We start from the raw sequence: 21,809 nt of genomic DNA, 5'->3' as shown, positions 1-21,809 counted from the left end.
GAAAATTTCTGATCAAGGCTGATCTTCTACACCTAAGTTATACAAAGTAATAAACAGCACCATGATACGGTATAAGGTGCTGTCTAGAGAGTATTCTAAATGTAATAACACACGTGTATGAACACACACCGTGCTTTACTTTTCGTTTTTCTTCTTGTCCTATAATTGATACCGCTCCCCTGAGAGCAACCGCGGGAAGCATTTCCAGTGTCGAGGTCGCAAAATGTGAAAGGGGCCCTTTTTGGATTTGTGTGATGTTGGTGAACTTTACAGTTTAGGTATTGATGTTGTTTTTTAACGTCGAATTTCGAACGTGATAGCAATACGCATTTGACGTGGCCGTGCTGGAGCGTGACGCAGGGACGTACGCTTGTCGTGTGCAAGTGGCGCGTGAGGTGTTGGGTGAATTTAGTGCTGCATGTTATCCCCGGAAGAACATTGCAGTAAAGTTTTATACAATAAAACATGACTTTATACTTCTAAAAGCATGAAGTTAACATGAAACACACACTGGATTTGTATGAACACAGTCACACAGTCAGTGTTGGGTCTGGAATTAACAAACAATATACTGTATGCATAAAACACCAGTCATTCATTCTGTTTTGGTAAGAACCTCGTCATGGTTGTGATAAGTGTGAGAAATTCGTCTGTGGACTCTATATACAGTTAACTTCTTGTTTCTCTTCTAGCAAACCAAAATAAACTCACCCACATGGAGTTCCCAGGTCGAAGGCGGCCTAGTCTTGGCACTCCGACCCTGAGGAGAAGAATGGATCGCATGGTCCCTTTCTCAGAACGTCGGACATCCAAAGTGTGGGACCACTACACCCAGCTTAGTATACATCGAGTTGAGTGTAACCACTGCAAGAGGCAGCTGTCCTTTCACAACAGCACCACCTCGATGAGAGAGCACTTGGGACGGAAACACAGCATTCGTGACGGAGCGGTCCCACCTCCGAACACAGCCGATGTCCCAAACCCGTCCGGGTTGCATCAACACCTGGCTGAGTCCACTTTACTTAATAACAGGTTCCCAACATCTAATGCGGCAGCAGACGTGCCTACGGGGTCTTTTCAGCCGGTAGTACCTGTTATTGTTAAAGAGGAGCAGCATGAGGAACTATCAGTCGAGGCAGGTGAGGCCAAACATAACTGCACGACATTTGTGCCTGGATCCGCAGGAGGAGTAGGCACGTCAAATGCTAATTCACTTCCCAGCCAGGACTTGGAACAAAATTACAGGTTTTCTCCAGATGACCTTCACACCACGCTCAACAACAGTGTCGGCAGCAACAACAATGGCAATAGGATTTGCAGTGATAAGCGAGCTGGACTTTTCACAGATCTTATCTTGGAAATGGTTTATAGGGACCTGCAACCTTTCTCAGTGGTAGGAGAGAGAGGATTTAAGCTCTTGCTTAGTTGCCTTGAACCAAATTATCCCATTCCATCACCTTCTTTGCTTGGGAATCTTTTGTGGGATCGATACCACAATTTCAAGCAATGCCTTCAGCAGCATCTTCGAACTGGCCTTGCTCCCCGCTGTCTGGCCATTTGCACTGAACACTGGCGCTCTGTGGAAGGGTGTGGGGTTGAGGGAAGTGGCCAGTTCTACCTCACAGTCAGTGCACATTTTGTTGACTCTAACTGGCAGCTGGCCCGCTGTGTTTTAGATACTCGTCCAATACCAGAATACAAAGGCAACACCAACAACAGTGGGCCTTCTAAGTTTGCATACATATTAAAAGCCGTTCTGTCAGAATTCCACCTTCCTGAGAGTTATGTGTTCTGTGTTGTTTATGACACTCCCTGGGGTATGGAGTGCAGGCGGCAGGGAAGCATGACACTTGATCAGGACTATCAGCAGCAATTTCCTGGACCCAGTCATGCTCCTATGCAGTCCCTTCCAGAGGGCTGGGAACCAATTCTTTGTGCAGGGGAGGCTCTCAAAATCTGTGTCCAAGAGGGACTTTATGTAGAGACAGTCAGACAGGCGCTTGCGGATGCTCGGGGCATTGTTCTGCACTTCCAACATAATGTTAACGCTGCAGCAGCTCTAAATCAGAAAGCAGAGGCTGCCAATAAAGGTGCAGCACGGCTGGTTCTGGATGACCCAGGACGCTGGGCCACAGCCATTGACATGTGTGAAAGACTGTTGGAGCTTAAATGGGTAGTTAGCTCGGTGCTGGAAGAGCAAAAGGCTGCACCTAATTTGGCTGATCATCAGTGGCGTTTATTACACGAATTAGTGCCGGTGCTAAGAACTGTACGCATTGCAGCAGCTTTCCTGAGCGAGGACATCAATGCTTCGATTTCTTCTTTAATGCCATGTCTTCAAGGTGTGTCTCGAATCCTGGGGCAGAACATGGCCGAGTGCAGGTGCCCCGTGGTCAGGGGCGTCATGGAAAGGATCCGTGCTGGAATGGAGAAGCGATGGAGACTGAGTGACGAGGAATCTTTGCTTGACAGTCCTGCTGTACTGTCATCGTTCCTGGACCCGAGATTTAAGGAGATGCGATTTCTCAGCCCGCATGCCCGCAGTAAGCTGCATGACAAAGTCAAAGAGCTGTTATCTGTTCAGGCTTACAGAGACGACATTGAGGTGGACCAAGATATAGACCGGGGTTTGGAAGTGAGAGAGAATGAGACTGCAGTGGAACCCGCTGTTATGGGATTGGATGACCAATTGCCAATCCCCGCAGTAGCATCATTGGATTCCCCTGAGTCATGTGCCTCATGCGCAGAAGAAGGTGACGGCATCGAACTTCAGCAGAATGAGAATTTTGGAGCTGTCTCATCTCCAGAACACATGAATGAAAATATTATTCTGACATCACCTTCCAAAGCGATGACTGGGCGTAAAAATGCAGCGAACGTGGCTGGACTGTCATCTGCACTAACATGTGATAAGCAGCTCACCCCTCAAATGCGAATAACCCCTGTTCCTCAAAGCATGTATGACCTCCTTCTAGGAGAGGATCCTACTGAACGAATGCCTGAAATCCAGCAGCAGCTGGAGAATTACATAGCAGAGCCTCTGTGCAAACGTAGCCTTTCGCCTCTTTACTGGTGGCGTAACAAAGAGCACCGTTTTCCCGCAGTGGCCCGACTGGCACGAAAATATCTTTCCATCCCAGCTACTGCTATTCCTGCTGATCGTGCTTTTGCACCAAGGGAATCGCCTGTGGCCCACAGGAGAGCCATGCTAGGGCCCAAACATCTTGACCAAGTATTGTTTCTTCATCAGAACTGTGATTATGTAGAACAGCTTAAGGGTGGACTTTCAGGACACCGAGAGAATGAACGTAACAGTAATCTGAGTGGGAACCAAAGTAGGGACAGTCTGTATCAGACTTTAGTGTCCTATGATAATAAGGTTTAAGTTGAAGAATAGTGGCAATTGCTGATTTTTGACACCAATCTCTCAATGCACTCTTGTAATACTGAATTGTATAAAATGTATTGAAATCAGTACTTTAAGTCTTTATTTTTATCAAGTATATATATATAGCTTTTTGGGGTTTGTCATTGTAAAAACCCGATCAATAAGCATTGACTATTTTTGACAGTTTAACAGTTGTGCAGCTACTAAAACCTATTTACAATAACCACCGAAATTGTCATCGCAGATTCAAAATAATGCCTATCCATATTCCGTGGAAGAAAATTATTACACTACCTTTTTTTTATTTAGTGTTTGGACTCTGGGAGTTCTGGAGAACGCTCTAGACATTGTCCAGGAACTCTGGGGTATTCTATGTTATGCTAAATTTTATGTGCCTGCTCAATACCATGTAAGTGATATGTGTTCAGTTACAGGGTACAGTCCTGGTGTATTTTTCATTCAAATGATCATTACTCAAGTTTCAAATGTGTGATAAAAAAAAAAAAAGGATTGCCAACTTCATGCATGCATTATAACAGTTCTTGTTTATTTCATGTACAAAATGACATGTTTTGTAACTTAAATGTAACAGCTGATCAAGATGTAATCCATAAACTGCATGTCAAATTAAAGCTTGTAACAAACAAGTTTCAGGTGCAACTACTGTCATGGCAGGGAACAGTTATTGGATATCACATGTGGGTGTGTAAAGAGCTGTTCGTGAATTGATATTTCAGCAGGCACTTTATTTTTTACTCAAAACAGTGAAAAATTCAAGCTAAGATTTTGTTTTTAATGCTGTAACAAAAAGTATAAAGAACTGGTATTGAACAACAGTTAATTTTTCCCTTTAGTTCTATGACTTGGATATTTGAACAAAAACAGATCCTTTCATATTATGTTAATAACATGGCATTTTAAAAGTATTTTCTGATGGATTGTATGGTGACAGCTCTTTTAATCTCTGGTCTAACTCCAACTGACCTCTACCTTGTCTGATTGTTAACCTTGCTTCCAGTCCATATTAGTCCCTACTATTAAAACCACTTACTCTCCTGCTGCTGATGGGCTTTCATGTGAGCGCTGAGACTCCTTGTTTTATGAAAACCCCTGAAACATGCACATACGGAGGTAATGTGTATATAATTGACTTCATGAAACCAAAAGAAAATATATAATAGAACGGGAAATGTCTATCATAATGTATATTTCCTGACCTGCCACACTCCTCACAGGTATATTCCCAGTTTTTGGTAGAATATCCAATGAGCTTTCCCTTTGGTGTGTTTAAAGATTTCTTGCCTCCAGTTTTATCACCATACTGCTCGACTGTGACTCTACGGGACTCCTACAACGCAAGGTTTTAAAGAATTTCTTTAAGAATGCTTCAATTAGACCATACGCTATACATACACACACACAAACTACATCACCAAAAGTTTGTGTACACCTGACTGTAAGATTTACATGCTTTTTAAACACCCTTTTCCCCATTAGGTGGAATAATATAATATATATAGTAAAAAGGGTGCTAGTAAAGTCAGATACTGAGGTAGGTGATGTAAGGAGGCCTTGGGTGCAGTCAGCATTCTGTTCAGAAAGGGGTTGAGGTCAGAGCTCTATAGCAAGATCTTCTACAGCAACCCATCTCTCTCCAAGTCATCATCTCCAAGTTTTCCTAATGAAGTCAAATTTCATGCGACCGCATCCTAAAACATCCTATACAATTGTGTGCCTCCAACATTGTAGTAACAATTTTGCAAATGAACCACCTATGGCTGGAAAAGTCATGTCCCAATACTTTTGTCCATATAGTGTATGTACCTAAATAAAAACATATAAACGTACAGGATTCTTTCCAGCATCACCAGCCTTTTTTATTGCTCGCCAATGCTGCTTGAACTTCTTCACCTTCTTCATGGCGTAATAATACTCCACACACTGAGCCACCGATTTGGTCTGCAACTATAAGAAAAAAAAAAATTACCATGAAAGTTGTTACACCAGGTTTATGGCCTTTAGATGGTCTTACCATTTGATGAATTAACTGAAAATCTTTGGTTTGCTTGAGCAGAGTTTTCTGGAAAAGTCTCATCTCCTGAGCAGTCCAGTGGTCGGATCCTGGTGTTTAAAGTTTAGTATGAGAGATGACAGATGAAACTACAGAGCTCTAGAAAATACTTCGGAAACCTTGTATGTATTTTAATACCTGTGTAGTGATAGTCACTTAGTGGGTGGCATGAAGTCCGATAATCTCCTCTAACTAAGAGCAAATCCAGTGCAGCCTAGTACAAAATAAAGTTAATTTAAACTCTAAGGCTGGCCAATATGACTTTAATGCCTTTATTACACTTACTAAAATGTCTCCTTGGACTTCATGTAGACAGTGAAGTGCAAGCTCGGTGTTTGTACCTCCTCCTGGTAGCACACTTGAACAGCACATGGCTAAGAATTCTGTAACTGTGGCACAAATTTGGACACTATTTCAGTTCTCAATACTGCTGCTGAACAAAAAGTACCTAATGCAGCTTTGAGAATAGATTCTTCTGAGAACAGTGCGAGAGAAATAAACCTTTCTGCTGTGTCTTGGGATTACTGGGCAGGTCTCCCCATGGAGCCCAGGTGAGATCCGCAGGGTGCTCATCATACAGAATAAGCAATGGATTGCGCAACGGAGGGATCTCAGCCTGGAAACGGGAACCCACGTTGATCTTGCTATAAAAAAATAAAAAAATAAAAAGGCTAAATAATATGTGGTGGGAGATTGAAATCAGAAATTATAGAAATGATAGAACTCACGGTTCTATGTTGGTGACTGTATTGTCCAATATTAAAGAGATCCCATCTTTACCATCTGGAGAGAAGTCAGCAGGTAAGAATTAGAGAATTAAACTTTTTGTTGAGAATTAAACTATTGAGATTTAGGATACTATTGAGAAACAAACACCACCTTTGATATTAGTTACCCACCCAGGAAAGAGGAATAGATGTTAGGTGGGGGAAAACTGGGCTGGCACTGGGGTAGAGTGTTAAAATAGAGCCCCGTTCCTGTGCGTAGAGGGCTTAGCATTGGAGGAGGCGTGTAGGGAGGTGGATCAAAGTTCAGCAGGTGGTCGGCGAGGTAGATGGGTGAACGTAGCTGACTCGGGTAACCTCCTGCTACTTGGACGGGTGTGATCAAGTTCTGAAGATGACCAGGATGACGAGACTTCTTGACATTGTGCTGCTTCTCGATCTGCAGGGAGATCAATTAGTGTGTACACTGTGCGAACACTGTTGTACAGTAATAAAGCAATAATTAAAAAAATGGAAATAATGTTAGGTTAATCAATGAATTTTATTTGCCATACCCAACACTAGAAGTCGAGCAATATATTTGTTGTTTGATTGAACTGTCAGCTATCATCAAAAATCCGTAACGTTACTTTGTCCAGGTTTCCTTATACGGTACAAGAGTGGCCTCTAGAGGCGAATCACTGACATCATGTGCTGTTTATTTAAATTTTAAATTTTCTTGTTTCTTGTTTTGGATGTCACTGTTTTTATTTGTGTTTTCTTTCCTTTGAATGCATGTATTTTATTTTCCTCAATATTTATTAATTTATATTTATTTCATTTAGCACATTTTCATGAATCAGTACTGTTTTTTTTATTTTTGTAATAAAGATACTGAATACTATTTTATACACAGTGTTATAAAAATCCACTAATCGGTCGACCTCTACCCAACACAATTCAAAATAAACCATATATTATGGTAGAAGTATAGATTTTTTACTGTAGGATCAGAGGTTTTGCTTAACGTAGCTTCTTTGCTTGAGACAGGAACAGAAACTGGGATGACTAGGGGGGATTGTTGGACTTCTCGGTCTGCCTGGTAGCAAAAACCAGCCATGCCCACTCCCCCAAACTGTCACAGAAAAAATATCAAATGAACTGGATATCTGTAGAAACGTTACACAGCAATAAAAGGAACATTTCACACAAAAGCGCCCTGCTTCATAGTTTGAGAGGAATTATCTAAGACTGTAGTAAGAAAAAGACCTCACCTTTGGTGTGGATATTGGGTCCATTAAAAGCTGATCTATTTTGCAGGAGGTTGTTGGAACTTGAGGACATGAAGGTGAGAACTGTTCATGCTTCCTAGGTGGGTATTTTAGATAGATCCTGAGAAAAAAACAAACCAATTCAGTGTAGTCAGTCAATTTTCTGTGAACCTATATTATATATGAGCCTATTTTTTCAGCCTATCTTCCCTTAACGCTAAAATAGATGTGTGTATAATATTCAAATATTATTCACATAAAGGTCAAAGGTTAAATCATTCAATTATACTATCCCTATAAGACACAAATCCTGACCTTTCACCAGACTCTTTTCCTTTTCTTGCCTTTGCAGTAGCACTTCCTCCCTGTGCATTGATGGACAAATTAAACTACACAGAATTTTCCACTTTTCAGTATGAGCTATAAACTCTGCATATGCACTTGGAATTATTAGAACTTTTCATGAGAATAGACAAAAATCACAGAAATATTCCACAGGAACAGTATTTTAAGATCAGGTTTAATCCCTGAACCCTGAAGCTGTAGCATGACAACTACGTTGTGTATGAAATTGCAATACCTTGAGTGTGTCAGCAGGGGCAGTCTTTTTACTAAAGGATGCCATTGCTACCTGGCTGGGGGAAACAAGGTCAGCGGTGCAGGCTCTGGGCCGTCTTTGAGTTGTGGGTTTAGGAGAAGGTAGAGGAGGAGTGGGAATATTAGCAGGCTTCAAGATCTTCTGTAGTCTCTTCTTCTTTATCTTGGTTGCAGGTGACAGAGAAGGAATGATGGGTTCTATCTGATGTGCTGATGAACCAACAATATTTAATTTTGAGCATGATGCAACTCCCCTCATGAGAGGCACCTGCTGATTATTCTGAGGTTCATGTGGACGCATGTTGAGCTTCAACAAATCTGCCTGACTGTTTCTGGTGAAAGCAGAAGATGGCTGACAACACATTCTCATTCTAATACCCTTGTTGGGTTGCCTGGTCGGTGCCTCCTTCTGTGCCTGGAAATTTGTTAGAACTCCTTGTTGGGAGTTACATTCCCAAGTATGGACAGTTTCTGGTTCTTCAGGGCCCACCACACTACCCCCAAGAATTGCGGTTGATGCCCACTGGTTCGACTTCTCCGTACTATGAGATTCTGACAATCCAACTGCACTGTCAAAACTGCAGGAAGCACCATCAGCTGTTAGGCTCCAAGACTGAGGGATCTCAGAAAGTTTTAGTTTCGATAAGTTGGAGTCTTGTGGGTTGCAGCTGAAGGTGGGATTTCCTGACAGTGTGTAATTGGTGTAACTGGTTCCACAGCCAGTGTAACCCTCAAACTGAAAGGCAGAACGAGGTTTGGTTGGAAATAAGTAAGAATGGAAGTCATTTGAGGTTGATGCACCATCTTTCACTGCAGGAAGCGTAGGAGGCTCCAACAGAGGTGGGCATGTTTGGGTGTTTATACTGCTGCTACGGGTGAATGAAGGGAGGAGGGATGCACCATGTTGTGTGGCGCAATGTCGTTGGAGTGATTTATAGCCACAATACATCTTCTGGCAGCCAACATGAGAGCAACGATAATCCTTCTTCTTTTTGTGAGTCAGCATGTGGCCAATGCTATGGAGAATGACAAGTAGTGTTATGTTAAAAGCTCTGATTAATTTTTGTTTAGCTATACATGATAGTTAGCTCCACTCACAGCAGATCGTGACGTTTACATTTTTTCTGGCAGACATTACAGGCGTGGGATCTCTCCGGTTGGTGGGTAAGCAAGTGCCTGTGGAGAGTGTACCTGGTCTCAAAAACCTTACTGCACTTTGAACACTTGTGTGCAACTTTGCCCCTCTGCATTCCCTCTGTAGAAAAGAATTCGCTTGTGTCAAAAGCTTTCACTAAGAAAGGTTTACCTGTTTTCCAAATAAGACACAGACAAAGGTCAGAGATGAAACGTGCAGTTAGTCATTTTATCAAATGTTAGCTTATAAATATTTCATCTTATGCTGCCAATTTTATTCTCTCTCTCTCTCTTACTCACTCACTCACTATATATATATATATATATATATATATATATATATATATATATATATATATATATATATATATATATATATATATATATATATATATATATACACACACACACACACACACACACACACACACACACACACACACACACACACACACACACACACAGTACAGACCAAAAGTTTGGACACACCTTCTCATTCAAAGAGTTTTCTTTATTTTCATGACTATGAAAATTGTAGATTCTTTTGCTTTGATTACTGCTTTGCACACTCTTGGCATTCTCTTGATGAGCTTCAAGAGGTAGTCACCTGAAATGGTCTTCCAACAGTCTTGAAGGAGTTCCCCGAGAGATGCTTGGCACTTGTTGGCCCTTTTGCCTTCACTCTGCGGTCCAGCTTACCCCTAAACCATCTCGATTGGGTTCAGGTCCGGTGACTGTGGAGGCCAGGTCATCTGGCGCAGCACCCCATCACTCTCCTTCTTGGTCAAATAGCCCTTGATGCCTTCAGTGTGACTCTACAATTTTCATAGTCATGAAAATAAAGAAAACTCTTTGAATGAGAAGGTGTGTCCAAACTTTTGGTCTGTATATATATATATATATATATATATATATATATATATATATATATATATATATATATATATATATATATATATATATATATATATGCTGGTTTCCTGTTCATATTTCATTTCAAATGGCCATTCTCAGGGTGCAGAGTATATCGAGGTGTGTTCCCAAATAAATCCATGATAAAGCCCTGTTACCTCAATGGAGTGAATACCGCATGGTACAACCCAAATTATTTGCATTTATCCTTTTCAAATGCAAAATTAACGTTTGTGAAAACACATGGGAACTGTTGGAAACTCGATGTGTCGGTTTAACTGACTAGCATATTGGAGTTTTTGCTTAAATAGACAAAATAGATTTTCAAGATGTTGGACAGGATTAAAAATGAATTTATTAGAGGAACAGCACATTGAGATGGTTTGGACTTGTGCAGAAGAGGGACATGGGGTATATCGGTAGGAGAATGCTGAGGATGGAGCCACCAGGAAGGAGGAAAAGATGAAGATCACGGAGGAGGTTTATGGATGTGGTGAAGGAAGACATGCAGGTGGTTCATATGAAAGAGGCAGATGTAAAGGACAGAGTAGTATGGAGACGGATGATACACTGTGGCGACCCCTAAAGGGAGCAGCCAAAAATTAACCAGCCAAAATAGCTAAAACATGTATACTATAGCTAGCTAATGAGTGCTATTGAGTAGCTAAGAGTGTCAATATTTTAGTTCAATTGGCAAAAAATAGCAAACAGTAAATCAAATAACACACAATTTGGCAAATCTAATGTTAATCCTGAGTAGTATTACACCCCTCATATTTCTGAAGAGACTTTAGTTTGATCAGATTTATAAAAAAGAAAAGAAAAAGATACCGCTTTATGCTCCTCTCCGAAAACAGTTGAGACGTGCTGTGGACGGAGCTAAAGAGTCACACGAATGAACAGCATTTGCGTTGAGATTGTCTGTGAGCTGTGACTGCTATAAATATAACAGCAACAACAACTTTATAGTCTTAAATTAACTATGGCTCACAATCAGATCCAGTCGTACAAATCTGATCCAGAATCGGATCACGAGTCTGAAATTAAACATCAAGAACAGCAGGAGCAACGACTGCAGCAGGACGTGTCTATATGGTAAAATAACAAGCTCATCTTCCCTCACATCCAAAATCAAATTATTCTCGAGCAAGTCCTGTGCCTCTCTACTGATGACTGAATGGAGAAATGGCCATACAAGGAATTCGGTCCTTCATGACGTCATGAATGGTAATACTAAAAAAAAAAAAACTTTCCAGAAGTTATACAAACCCAGGGGCGTATTTGCTACAGAAATACCCCATCATACGCCCAAATCTTAGTTTGTTTACTTTGACAATGTTTAGCATGAGAATTCAAACAGTGAAAACAATTCAACATGCATGAAATAGCATTAGACCTCAGCTTTAAGTCTCCAAGAACAATAAAAACTCCTTACCAGTGTTAGTGCTCACTTCACACTCAGTGTCCACCCACAGCTGCTGTTGTTGGGCTGGAAGGGAGGCAAGTGATGGAGTCAAGGGACTGATCACAATCACACCATCGGGAAGGTTTTCACTTTCAGAAAGCAGAGGCAGATTTATATCTGAAGACTCCATGACCTCCATAACAGCATACCGACTCGAGCTCGCTTTATTTTTTAGCAGCCATACTGCAACAACATTAGCATATAGAAAATATCAGTAAGCACAAGCTCCAGAGGTTGTGAGTTCAAATCCCAGCCACACTAAGTTACCATTTCTGGGCCCCTGAGCAAGGCCCTTAGATATGCTTAGTTGTATGAATGTGATAATTGTTAGTCGCTCTGGAAAACTGCGTCTGAGAAAAATGGCATTAATGTAAATTCATTGATTTGGAAATGTTTTGCTAGCGCTATTAGCCGTTTTCGAATTGGCTAGTTTAGACATGAACTAGTTTACAAAAGGGAGTAAAAGCCTGTAATTAAATATTACCCTTTCATTATTTTATTACTGCAATTTTGCAGATAAATTATGCATAGCTAGAGCATTGTGGATTTTATACCCACCTTCAAAACCAATCAAGATCCCGGGCTGTGCTGAGAGTGGAGAGGTGTGGCAGTGAATTGAGCACTAGCATACTAGCGTACTAAATAGTATGTAACAGAAAGATTTGAAGGAGGCATGTTATTACAAACTCAGCACATATGAAACTGCACTTGTGGTTGACAAATCTACATGGACATCTGACTTCTTCAGCCATATGTGTTTTCTCCACAAAGTTTGCACAAAGTTACAGGCACACAATAGTATTGGATGCCTGTGAGAAACCACAAGTTTGGGTCTCATAGGCATCCTATACAATTGTGTACCATTGTGCCTCTTAGGGTTACACCATATAAGCTTTTTTTTCTGAATAAAATTGTATTTTAAAATGTGTTTGAAATAATCACGTGTGCTTTAGTTAAAAATTTGTAAATGTGACCCTAAAAGCATACCTGTGCATACTATTTATAGAACAATGTGTATAATTTAACTAGTGGTGTGTGAAGCTTTTAAACTATTTATTATCAAATATTAATATGACACTCTATGGTGTATATCAGCATCATAGTGAATGTGTCAGTGTGTAATTTTTGTAGATACCGTATAACCTGTATAACCTTGCTATTATCGACTTCCATGCTGTGCTGAACCAACATAGGTTTGCAATTGAATACTTGCAAAATACTGTCGTCTTTTTTTTGATTGCACAGTAAATGTCTGTCATTCTATGTTTTCAGAGCTTGTGAATGGTCCAACAACCCGCCCAAAAGAACATCTGGAGCCGAGCACACACCAGAAACCTCCAAGTTTCTGGCTCCAGATTATACCAGGACTGAAGAATTAAGGAAAGAGGATATCTTATTCTCGCTGTTTCATTTATGAATCTGCAAGAAGAAACATGTAAACATGTGTAAGATTCACATCTAGACAGAGGACATTGGGTAAAATTGTGTCGAAGGGTGAAGAAAAGAAGGTGCTCAGTGGATTGAGTGTAGAATCTCAGCTTTGCAACTGCACCCTTTTTTTTCCCTCAGCAGTCCTGACTTAAAGAGGTAAACTTTTCCATCACGTCTGTTTAAGTTCTCCACTGCTAAGTCAGCTCTCTGTACCTGCAGCATTTGCAGTTTCAGTTCATGCATGAGATGACATAAGAACGTAATCTGTGTGAATGCATTTCTGCGCAAAGAAATGTAAATGTCTTTTTTTTTAAAGGTTTTTTAATGCAGCAACCTCCTGCACATAACATGCAACTTAGTTTGGCATCTTCTATCTAAAAGTAGTTTTTCTTGCATTTTTTATATAATCTTTTTTTGTAATAACTCATGGAAAAAGGAGGGTTTTTTTTGTCCTCCTTTCAGAGAATTATGGAGCATTCATATGCTCCATATTTCCACTCTCCACCCAACTACATTAAATATATTTGTCCTTTTAAGTATATTTGTAAATATATTTGTGTGATAAATTATAGACAGCTCAATTTATAAACTGTAGACAACATCTTCCAGGTGCAATGCTCTGAGAGTTTGGCTCCTAAAAATATATGGTTAGAAATGCATAAACTCTACATATAGTACTATATGGGTTTAAGGCAATAGCACTTTCTGTGCCTATATTTGTATGGTTGTAGATAATAATAAAATGGGTGTCTAATGTCTTTAGGTTCCTCAACTTCAGCTACCTCACTAAAATAACTAGAGATGCTGTAAATTCTAATTTGTCCATTGTTTATGTTTGTTTCTCCCTGCAATATTGAGACCAGGCAGTTAACAAGGATAAATGAATGCATGTTGTACCTGATCACTGTTTGTACCACATTTTTATCTGAACACTTGTTTGCACTGCATTAATATACAAAACTTATGCTTGCATGACATTTTATTTGGGTCCCAAATGAGTTGATGCACACGTCTAGCCTCAATCAGATGCCCTTTTGACCCTTTCTGGCAAGCTTCCTTTAAATAACAGCAGTGCTCCACGTCTGTGTATGTTTATGTACAGTATTATCTCTTTATTAAATCATATATTTATATGCATCTCTTGCATCTCTAATACACAAACTGTTTGTTATCTAGCAGTGTTTGTTTCACTATACAAAATAAATTGTTAAATATAATCTGTAGTATTGCTGTGAAGCAGCAGGACCAGTTTCTCAATCAGTTGAACGGCTGTGTTACTCAATAGTGTACTATTAGGTTGTCTTTTTAAACCCTCAAACATGCTGTAGCACCTGCAAGCTATTAGTTCAGCCTAAAACAACGGATCATCTTTATCTCAGGTTACAATTCCCTGATTAACTCTGTCTCCCTGTTTACTATTTCCTAAAGCTTTCTTAATCCTTTCTTAATTGTTTCTACTTGATATATGATTATGTCATTATAAAATGTTATGTTGTGATGGGAAAAAAAAGAAAGCCCAAAAGTGTTTCAGTGGTAGTGTTCTGTTCCAGAGTAATCCACTTCTCAGTACTCATTCCTCTTAATCTCCTCTTCATGTATCAGCTCAATGGCTTCCAAAAAAGTTAAGAACAGGGGCGTGAAATCTCTTAAAGAAGTCCGGACAGTCACTGAGGGTTTGAAGTTTCTCTACAGACAGAAGTTACTTCCTCTGGAGAAGCATTACAGCTTTGCAGACTTTCATTCGCCCAGTCTGGAAGATGCAGACTTCGACAACAAGCCAATGATCCTGGTGGTGGGTCAGTGTTCAACAGGGAAGACGACTTTTATTAGGTGAATAACTATTCTTGTATATGTGTTTGAAATGGGAGAAAAGTGACTAGGCTTATTTATCTCTATTGCACCACAGAACACAGCTTCCCAAAAATTCCTAGCTAACATGTAGATGGCTTCCAGCTAAAAGAGTTTAATAACCTATGTATGTTTAATAACTAGGACTCCGGTCGCTTTAAACATAGTGACTCTCTAAGTTACCTCTTTAACCTCTTTGATTCCCTTCCATTTTATTAAGTAGTCATTTATTCTAAAGAGAGTTGATTTAATTATACAGCATATATAATATTAAATAATATAAATATGTATAATGTATAAAGATAGAAATAATATAAATAATATGAAATTTCTGCCAAGTGCAGTTAACCTACACATCAAGAGATTTTCTGTGGGGAGACTTTATAGTTTTTGAAGGAGTCTCCAATATCAGTGCTTTGTAACAGTCAAAGTTGTAATGGTAAGTATGAAATGACGACTGCAGGATTCAGGGCCTTGTGTTTTCTCTGTGTTATGAAGTCATAAGAGGAAGTAACTGGTGAAGTGACTGATGACTGATTATAGGACCCGGTGATCCCATACCATTTAACCTAACTATAAACAACCACGTGGTATTATTTGATAATGAAAAAGTTTTAACCTTTAAAAAAATAATATACTTTGCATCAATTTGCATTTACCCATCCTGTTGTTGATTATGTTCCATTCCAAGCAGTTGGAAAGAACCTGTATATGATTATATAATGATTTTCTATATTTTTAGGTATCTTCTTGAGCAAGACTACCCAGGAGGTAGAACTGGGCCTGAACCTACAACAGACTGTTTCACTGCTATCATGCACAGTGATGTTGATGGAGTGGTCCCAGGCAACGCTCTTGTGATGGACCCCAAAAAGCCTTTCCGAAAGCTCAACTATTTTGGCACCACCTTTCTTAACCGGTGAGTTGGAGAGAGTAAAAAAAAAAAGTGACAGAAAGTCAGTAGGATGGATGGCTGTTTTAGAGTTCTAGCAGATTCTAACATGAAACAGAAGTAGTGGCCATGTATCCAGACTCTTGAGAAAGGGTGGGTATAGAAATTGATTAGTTGTGCATCATATTTGGCATGTAAAATGGCTGAACGTTGCCAAACATTGGAAGAATTGAGGCTTGGACAGTAGAAATGGGAGACAGTAGGGGATAAATTTAACTAACAAATCCTCTGTAACTTTGAGTGTTGACACATTTGAAAGCAGAAACAAAATAGATATATGTAATTACTATTCATAAAACTTTTTTTTTGTGTGTTTCTGCAGGTTCCAGTGTGTGCACTTTCCAAACCAGGTTTTGGAAAGCCTCAGCATTATTGACACTCCAGGAATTTTGTCTAGCACTAAGAAAAGGATGAGCAGAGGCAAACAATTGAAGTCATAATATATACTTTGATATGTTTCCTGGGAAATGTTGTATTTATTATGTATTGAAAAATCAATGTGGCTATATCCATTTGGTAAGCTGTACAAATCCACATTTTACAAGACATTTCACATCTTTTATAGGTTCAAAAGTGCATGTTGTTTTTTTAATAACTACAGATTAATGTGTTGTAATCTTTAGTTATTAAAGGGATAAAGCATGTCAAGGGGTAGAGAAAGATAATCAACTCCAGGTTGGTAGGATCACATCAGGTCACATCACATTGCCTGTTGTTCATTACTTTCCTACAACAGTTCACCCAGTCATATTTTACTCGTTAAATAGTGCAGAAGTAGTCTTTGAAGTTAAAACACCACAAATGTATTTGCTACAGTAGAAAAATAGTCCTTGGACATTTGGTTGATCCAAGCATTAGGATATAAGACTCATTCAATTCATGAAGTTTCCAAAGAGTCTGAGGACCTCCAAGATTCTGCCACGTCCTAATGATAATAATTCACCAAAAACCAAGCCAGTGTGAAAATTACTTGCTAGCTCTGCTTGACAGATCTATAAATCACACCTAGAAAATCACTTCTTCCCCTAGGCTATGATTTCCCAGCAGTCCTTCGCTGGTTTGCTGAGCATGTGGACCTTATCATCCTCCTGTGCGATGCCCACAAACTGGAGCTCTCGGACGAGTTCTCTCGCTCCATCATGGCCCTACGAGGACACGAAGACAAGCTACGCGTGCTGCTCAACAAGGCCGACATGGTGGATTCGCAGCAGCTGATGCGGGTTTACGGAGGCCTGATGTGGTCGCTGGGCAAAGTCATTTGCACCCCGGAGGTCCTAAGAGTCTACATCGGCTCCTTTTGGTCCTCTCCATTCAGGACATCAGAGAACCGTGTTCTGTTTGAGCGAGAGGAGGAAGACCTCTTTAATGAGATCCAGAACCTGCCTCGCAACTCTGCCTTAAGAAAATTAAATGACCTGGTGAAGAGGGCACGACTTGCAAGGGTGAGGCTACACAGACTTGACTGAAAAAAGAAAAATAAGAATATCTGAAAAAAATTCAATCTATTCCTTTTTATTCAAATATAAATTATATTCTGTATATAAATGATTATGCTTGTTTTGCACACACACCAAACAAGTTTTGGTGGATAGCAATCAGGTTTAAGAAAAACATGTTGCTTCACTGTTGCCAAGGAACACGCCTAATTTCCCTATAGACTACAGAAATGACAAACAAAGGTCTCCAAGGAGGAGACTTCTCAACATGAAAACAAAATGCTTTAGCTTTTTGCCTCGGGTGAAGGGCTTCGTTTAAAAAAAACAAAAAACATGACGAATGATACTGGACATTGACAAAGCTAGTGCAAGACTTGCCCACAAACTAATATACTAAACATCTCTAGAACAATAGGTCGTAGCCACGAATTGTGTAACAGGCATGACTTAATGTGTCTTGGAAACATCATATTAATACATGGCCTCCAGGTTATTATTCATTATTTAGTAAAAACAGGCAAATGGTTCTGGTTTTCAAACATTTTCGCTCGAGGATATGAGAACAAATGGTGTGTCAGTGTCTTAAACGGAGATTTCTGTGTCACATCTGCATTTATCACAACCCGGCTGAAAAACAAAAGAATACTCATAGAATTTGTAATGGTCTTAATGGGATTAATGGGACCAATGGTTTCTTTCTTATCTTTTTTTTTTTTTAAGATTTAATGATGTACACAAACATACCGAGTAATAGAATCTATTTGCTAATGGTTTTAATGATTAACATCTGATGGTTTAAAGTGGAAGCCATTAGATTTTCTGTGATGTGTCTGTTGTGTTTTTTTCAGCAGGGAAATTAACATAGCTAGCAAAATAGTTCTTAAGAAAGCTAATTTAACCTCTAAACAAACTGCATTTATTCACGGCCATAACATAACACGGCCATAAACACCCTGTCACCTCATTTTTATATTTACATAGACTCAAATGATAACACAACAAGATGTAACAAGATTAAATTTTCTAGTGCAGTATATAGTATACAATATCAGTTTTTTTGTTTCTAACACATAGGACTTTTGTGTTTAGGAATAAATGTCATTTAGTAGTGATGTGTGATTTACAACCAAGATAAAGCAAAGAGCTCTTTTCCCTTTTCAGGGATGTGGCTGTTGGTTTTGTTAAGGAATTCAGATAAAACTTTTAATTCTTTGTCAACATGAATATCCTCAGATGGTATGTTTTTTATTAAAATATCTCAACCATTGTCCAGTTAAAAACAAATTCTTTTTGAAAGCCAAAAGAGAGAACTCTTATTGGATAGTCAATTGGTCTGACTCACTGAAAAGAGTCGCCATTCCTTTCAATATCGATGTCTTTGATTACTGAAACAGCTGTTTGTGTTTGCTTCACATTCCAGACCCATGCTTACATCATTAGCTTTCTAAAGGAGAAAATGCCCTTATTTCATCGAGATAACAAAAAACGTGACCTGATCTACGACCTTCCAGTCGTTTTCTCGAGTCTTCAACAACGGCATCGGATCTCGGCTGGAGATTTTCCTGATTGCGCAAAGATGCAGGTACAGTGCACCTAAATCTTACCAAGTGTGCTTTTGCATCTTTTGGCCCTGTATTGGTTATAATAAATGGAATACGTTCCGAATTGTTGAAAAATTTGGCCACTTTGACCAACAAATAGAATTTTATTTTTGTCATAAATGCATTATTTTATCAGTAAGTGATTCTGAGTTGTTACATTATTTCAAAATAAGAATCAGAAAAGGTTTTATTGCCAGGTACAGCAAAGGGTTCAGCAAAGAGCACTTTACAGTACTAGAAATTTGTCTTGGTGTCAGGAGCAAACATATACACAGATACGAAATATGTACACAGTTTTAAAATAAACTATAATAAATGAAATAAATACTGTTTACAGTAAAGTGGCTTTGCATGAAAAGTAGTGCAGTTTAGAATGTAAAAGTCAAAGTGACTGTCCAAACATATATACAGACATGAAGTAATCTAGAAGGAAATAAATATTGTATACAATAGTTTGCATGAAAAGTAGTGCAATTTACAATATGAAAGTGTAAGTGACTGTCCGTAAGTTTTTGGAGGAGAGGGTGGTCTCGGGGGTAAGTGAGGCACTGTTTAGATGACACCCGCCTCTAAATATTCATATTTTCATATATTTATAATTGGTTATATTTTCCTGCTTATTTTTCCAGAAACGACTCATGGATCATGACTTCACCAAGTTTAAAACTCTAAAACCCAAATTTATAGCAGGTTTGGAAGAGCTCCTGACGAACGACATAGCCAAGCTGATGCCTCTTCTACATCAAGAGGAACTTGCAGCAGCAGAGCAGCCTGGTGTCCAAGGCGGTCCCTTACTTGGAATGAACAGAGGCCCTTTTTTTGAAGGGAACCCATTCTATTATTTAGGGCCCAACAAAGAGTGTGAGGAAAACCTCACTAAAGAAGCTTGGGTGATCTATAAAGACAAGCCGAAATATGATGAGATCTTCTACAACCTGTCTCCTCAGGATGGCAAGCTCAGCGGGATGAAAGTGAAGGACTGGATGATCAGCACTCAGCTGCCAAATTCGGTCTTGAGTCGAATTTGGAAGTTGTCTGATGTGGATGGAGACGGCATGCTAGATGACGAAGAGTTTGCTTTGGCCAGCCACCTTATTGAGGTGAAGTTAGAGGGCTTCGGGCTTCCTTCCAAGCTCCCTGCTGACTTGGTGCCACCGTCCAAAAGAAGACGCAAAGCCTCGAGCACGGAGAACAGGAAAGACTGTGGGGGGGTGTAGAGTCGATTAGCTTAATCGAGTGGATAGGTTTTTCTTGGATTTATGCACTCAAACAACTCATGCCATGTCCATATGGTAAAAGTATTATTGTTGCCTTATTATTCAAACATAAATCGACATAATTAGATATTCTTTTCAATAATCCCATTATACAGCAATGTACAACAAGAGTTTTCATATTTACCGTGAATCAGGTGCACCATGTTAGAAACATCCAAATACAATTTACCATTTCATATAAATGTTTAACATATATTGCAGTTAGACTAAATGTCATTTATTTATGACATTACTTCAGTAACAATGACTATAACCTCTATAAGAACAGTAAATAGTGCTAATTAACAGTTTATCATCATCATCCTGATATTATTGGAACTAATAAAATATCAATTTGGGGTCTGAGGGTGTGCAAAATATTTGCTTTATACATTTCATTTTAAATTCTACAGATATTTACTTGGATTTTGAATTGTATACTTAATGAACCTCGGTTAAACTTTTACACCATAACTTTCGATTTCACATTTTGTGGTGGTTTAAAAATGATGAGTCTGTGATTGTGCTGCCATGAGGTCGTAAGTTATAACATGTCTAAAGATTTTGATTTTGTGATGTTACACACACACACACACACACACACACACACACACACACACACACACACACACACAAATGTTCTGTTCATCTTTATTGTTTAAATTCGAAAAAACAAATTATCTGTTTCTTGTAGAAATACTGCTGTCTTCAGAATGTTGATGAAATGGTTTGAAAGTCATCAGCTGAAGTTGTATGTTGAAGCATTTGGCAGTGAAGCAGGAAGTCTTAGCAAACCACATAGATAAGATCATGAATGGTTTTCGACTTTCTCATGTGTAGTATTCTTGAGAATCAACTTCCAGCCAAACACCACCTCACACTGGTACTAAAATGTGAATTCTTTTGTTTGTTTAATATGGTGTTTGTGGACACCTGACCATAATATTCATGTGTGCTTTTTGGACATCCCATTTTATATTTAGTCCCCATTTGCTGGTAAAGTAACCTCCACTCTTCTGGTAAGATTTTGGAGATTACTGCACATTCTGCCACAAGGGTGTTAGTAAAGTCATGTATCAAGAATGTCCACATACTTCCAACTTACGTGAAGCATATCTTCATGAAGGCTTTATGCACAAGGGCATTGTCATGCTAGAACAAGTGAGGGGACATTTTTTGCTACCTCTTTAAAAGACATCCTATACAGTTGTGTGCCTCCATCTTTGTGATAACATTTTGGAAAAGAACCACAACACTAATGTCCATATAGTGTATGTACAGTATATTCAATCTGAAAACATGAACAGAGGGTCAGTTTTTACATTCTGGAAATGATCCAAATGATTTTTAAGTCGATTTGTTCACTAGGAGTATTCAGTCCAGTGACAAGTGAACCATATAGGGTTTTTCTGTCACTCAACTTGTTCACAGGGGAGGGACAAACGAGTTTTCAAGAGCATCTGATTGGACAGACATTTAACAAGTACAGGATGAGTCATAAGCCAAATCTTTTGTTTTATCTGAAATGAAATTGTCCATAAATTGGCGCGTCTATACAGTTTGTTCTAATTTTTTAGTGTGTTGTGTCAGGAGAGCCAGCAGTATTGCATACATATATATAACAAAACTACTACTATGAATTAAAATGGGGACTTAAAGCCAAGTGTTTGTAGAAATTGGATTTACAGACATGCTCCTGTCAGGAATTAATTTACACTTTGACACATTCTGTTTACACAAAAT

At 39.1% G+C, this 21,809-nt stretch overlaps 3 protein-coding genes across 10 annotated transcripts; 2 read left to right on the top strand and 1 right to left on the bottom strand.

Annotated features, from left to right (window-relative positions):
* Window positions 1-40: 40 nt before the first annotated feature.
* si:dkeyp-117b8.4 (E3 SUMO-protein ligase ZBED1) lies at window positions 41-4,035 on the top strand. Of its 2 annotated transcripts, none has more exons than XM_046838703.1 (2): window positions 41-278; window positions 693-4,035. In XM_046838703.1, the coding sequence occupies exon 2, from the start codon at window positions 716-718 to the stop codon at window positions 3,383-3,385; it is 2,670 nt and encodes an 889-aa protein (XP_046694659.1). In that variant the 5' UTR covers window positions 41-278; window positions 693-715; the 3' UTR covers window positions 3,386-4,035. The 2 variants fall into 2 exon arrangements, with proteins under 2 accessions (XP_046694659.1, XP_046694658.1); XM_046838702.1 differs by having other exon boundaries at window positions 41-608.
* Window positions 4,036-4,113: 78 nt separating this feature from the next.
* On the bottom strand, window positions 4,114-12,319 carry znf541 (zinc finger protein 541). Of its 4 annotated transcripts, XM_046838701.1 has the most exons (16): window positions 12,101-12,319; window positions 11,513-11,725; window positions 9,130-9,337; window positions 8,015-9,047; window positions 7,750-7,799; window positions 7,438-7,555; window positions 7,167-7,298; window positions 6,359-6,623; window positions 6,188-6,242; window positions 5,961-6,103; window positions 5,745-5,848; window positions 5,598-5,673; window positions 5,421-5,509; window positions 5,237-5,353; window positions 4,606-4,736; window positions 4,114-4,498 (listed from the first exon to the last, which is right to left on the bottom strand). In XM_046838701.1, exons 2-16 carry the CDS (start codon window positions 11,679-11,681, stop codon window positions 4,426-4,428), a joined length of 2,763 nt encoding a protein of 920 aa, XP_046694657.1. In that variant the 5' UTR covers window positions 11,682-11,725; window positions 12,101-12,319; the 3' UTR covers window positions 4,114-4,425. The 4 variants fall into 4 exon arrangements, with proteins under 4 accessions (XP_046694657.1, XP_046694653.1, XP_046694655.1 ...); XM_046838697.1 differs by having other exon boundaries at window positions 4,114-4,736; XM_046838699.1 differs by having other exon boundaries at window positions 4,114-4,736; window positions 9,130-9,286; window positions 12,101-12,318.
* On the top strand, window positions 11,659-20,420 carry ehd2a (EH-domain containing 2a). 4 transcript variants are annotated; one of them, XM_046838706.1, is made up of 8 exons: window positions 11,659-11,756; window positions 12,815-13,129; window positions 14,576-14,803; window positions 15,564-15,740; window positions 16,096-16,193; window positions 16,803-17,215; window positions 18,630-18,791; window positions 19,440-20,420. In XM_046838706.1, exons 3-8 carry the CDS (start codon window positions 14,580-14,582, stop codon window positions 20,025-20,027), a joined length of 1,662 nt encoding a protein of 553 aa, XP_046694662.1. In that variant the 5' UTR covers window positions 11,659-11,756; window positions 12,815-13,129; window positions 14,576-14,579; the 3' UTR covers window positions 20,028-20,420. The 4 variants fall into 4 exon arrangements, with proteins under 4 accessions (XP_046694662.1, XP_046694660.1, XP_046694661.1 ...); XM_046838704.1 differs by lacking the exon at window positions 11,659-11,756 and adding an exon at window positions 12,036-12,144; XM_046838705.1 differs by lacking the exon at window positions 11,659-11,756 and adding an exon at window positions 12,715-12,735.
* Window positions 20,421-21,809: the final 1,389 nt, after the last annotated feature.

This window comes from Silurus meridionalis, chromosome 25 (genome assembly GCF_014805685.1).
Source record: "Silurus meridionalis isolate SWU-2019-XX chromosome 25, ASM1480568v1, whole genome shotgun sequence".
Taxonomy (NCBI): Eukaryota; Metazoa; Chordata; class Actinopteri; order Siluriformes; family Siluridae; genus Silurus; species Silurus meridionalis.
Note: the sequence above shows the minus strand (reverse complement) of the source record. Positions and strands in the feature narration are given on the sequence as shown.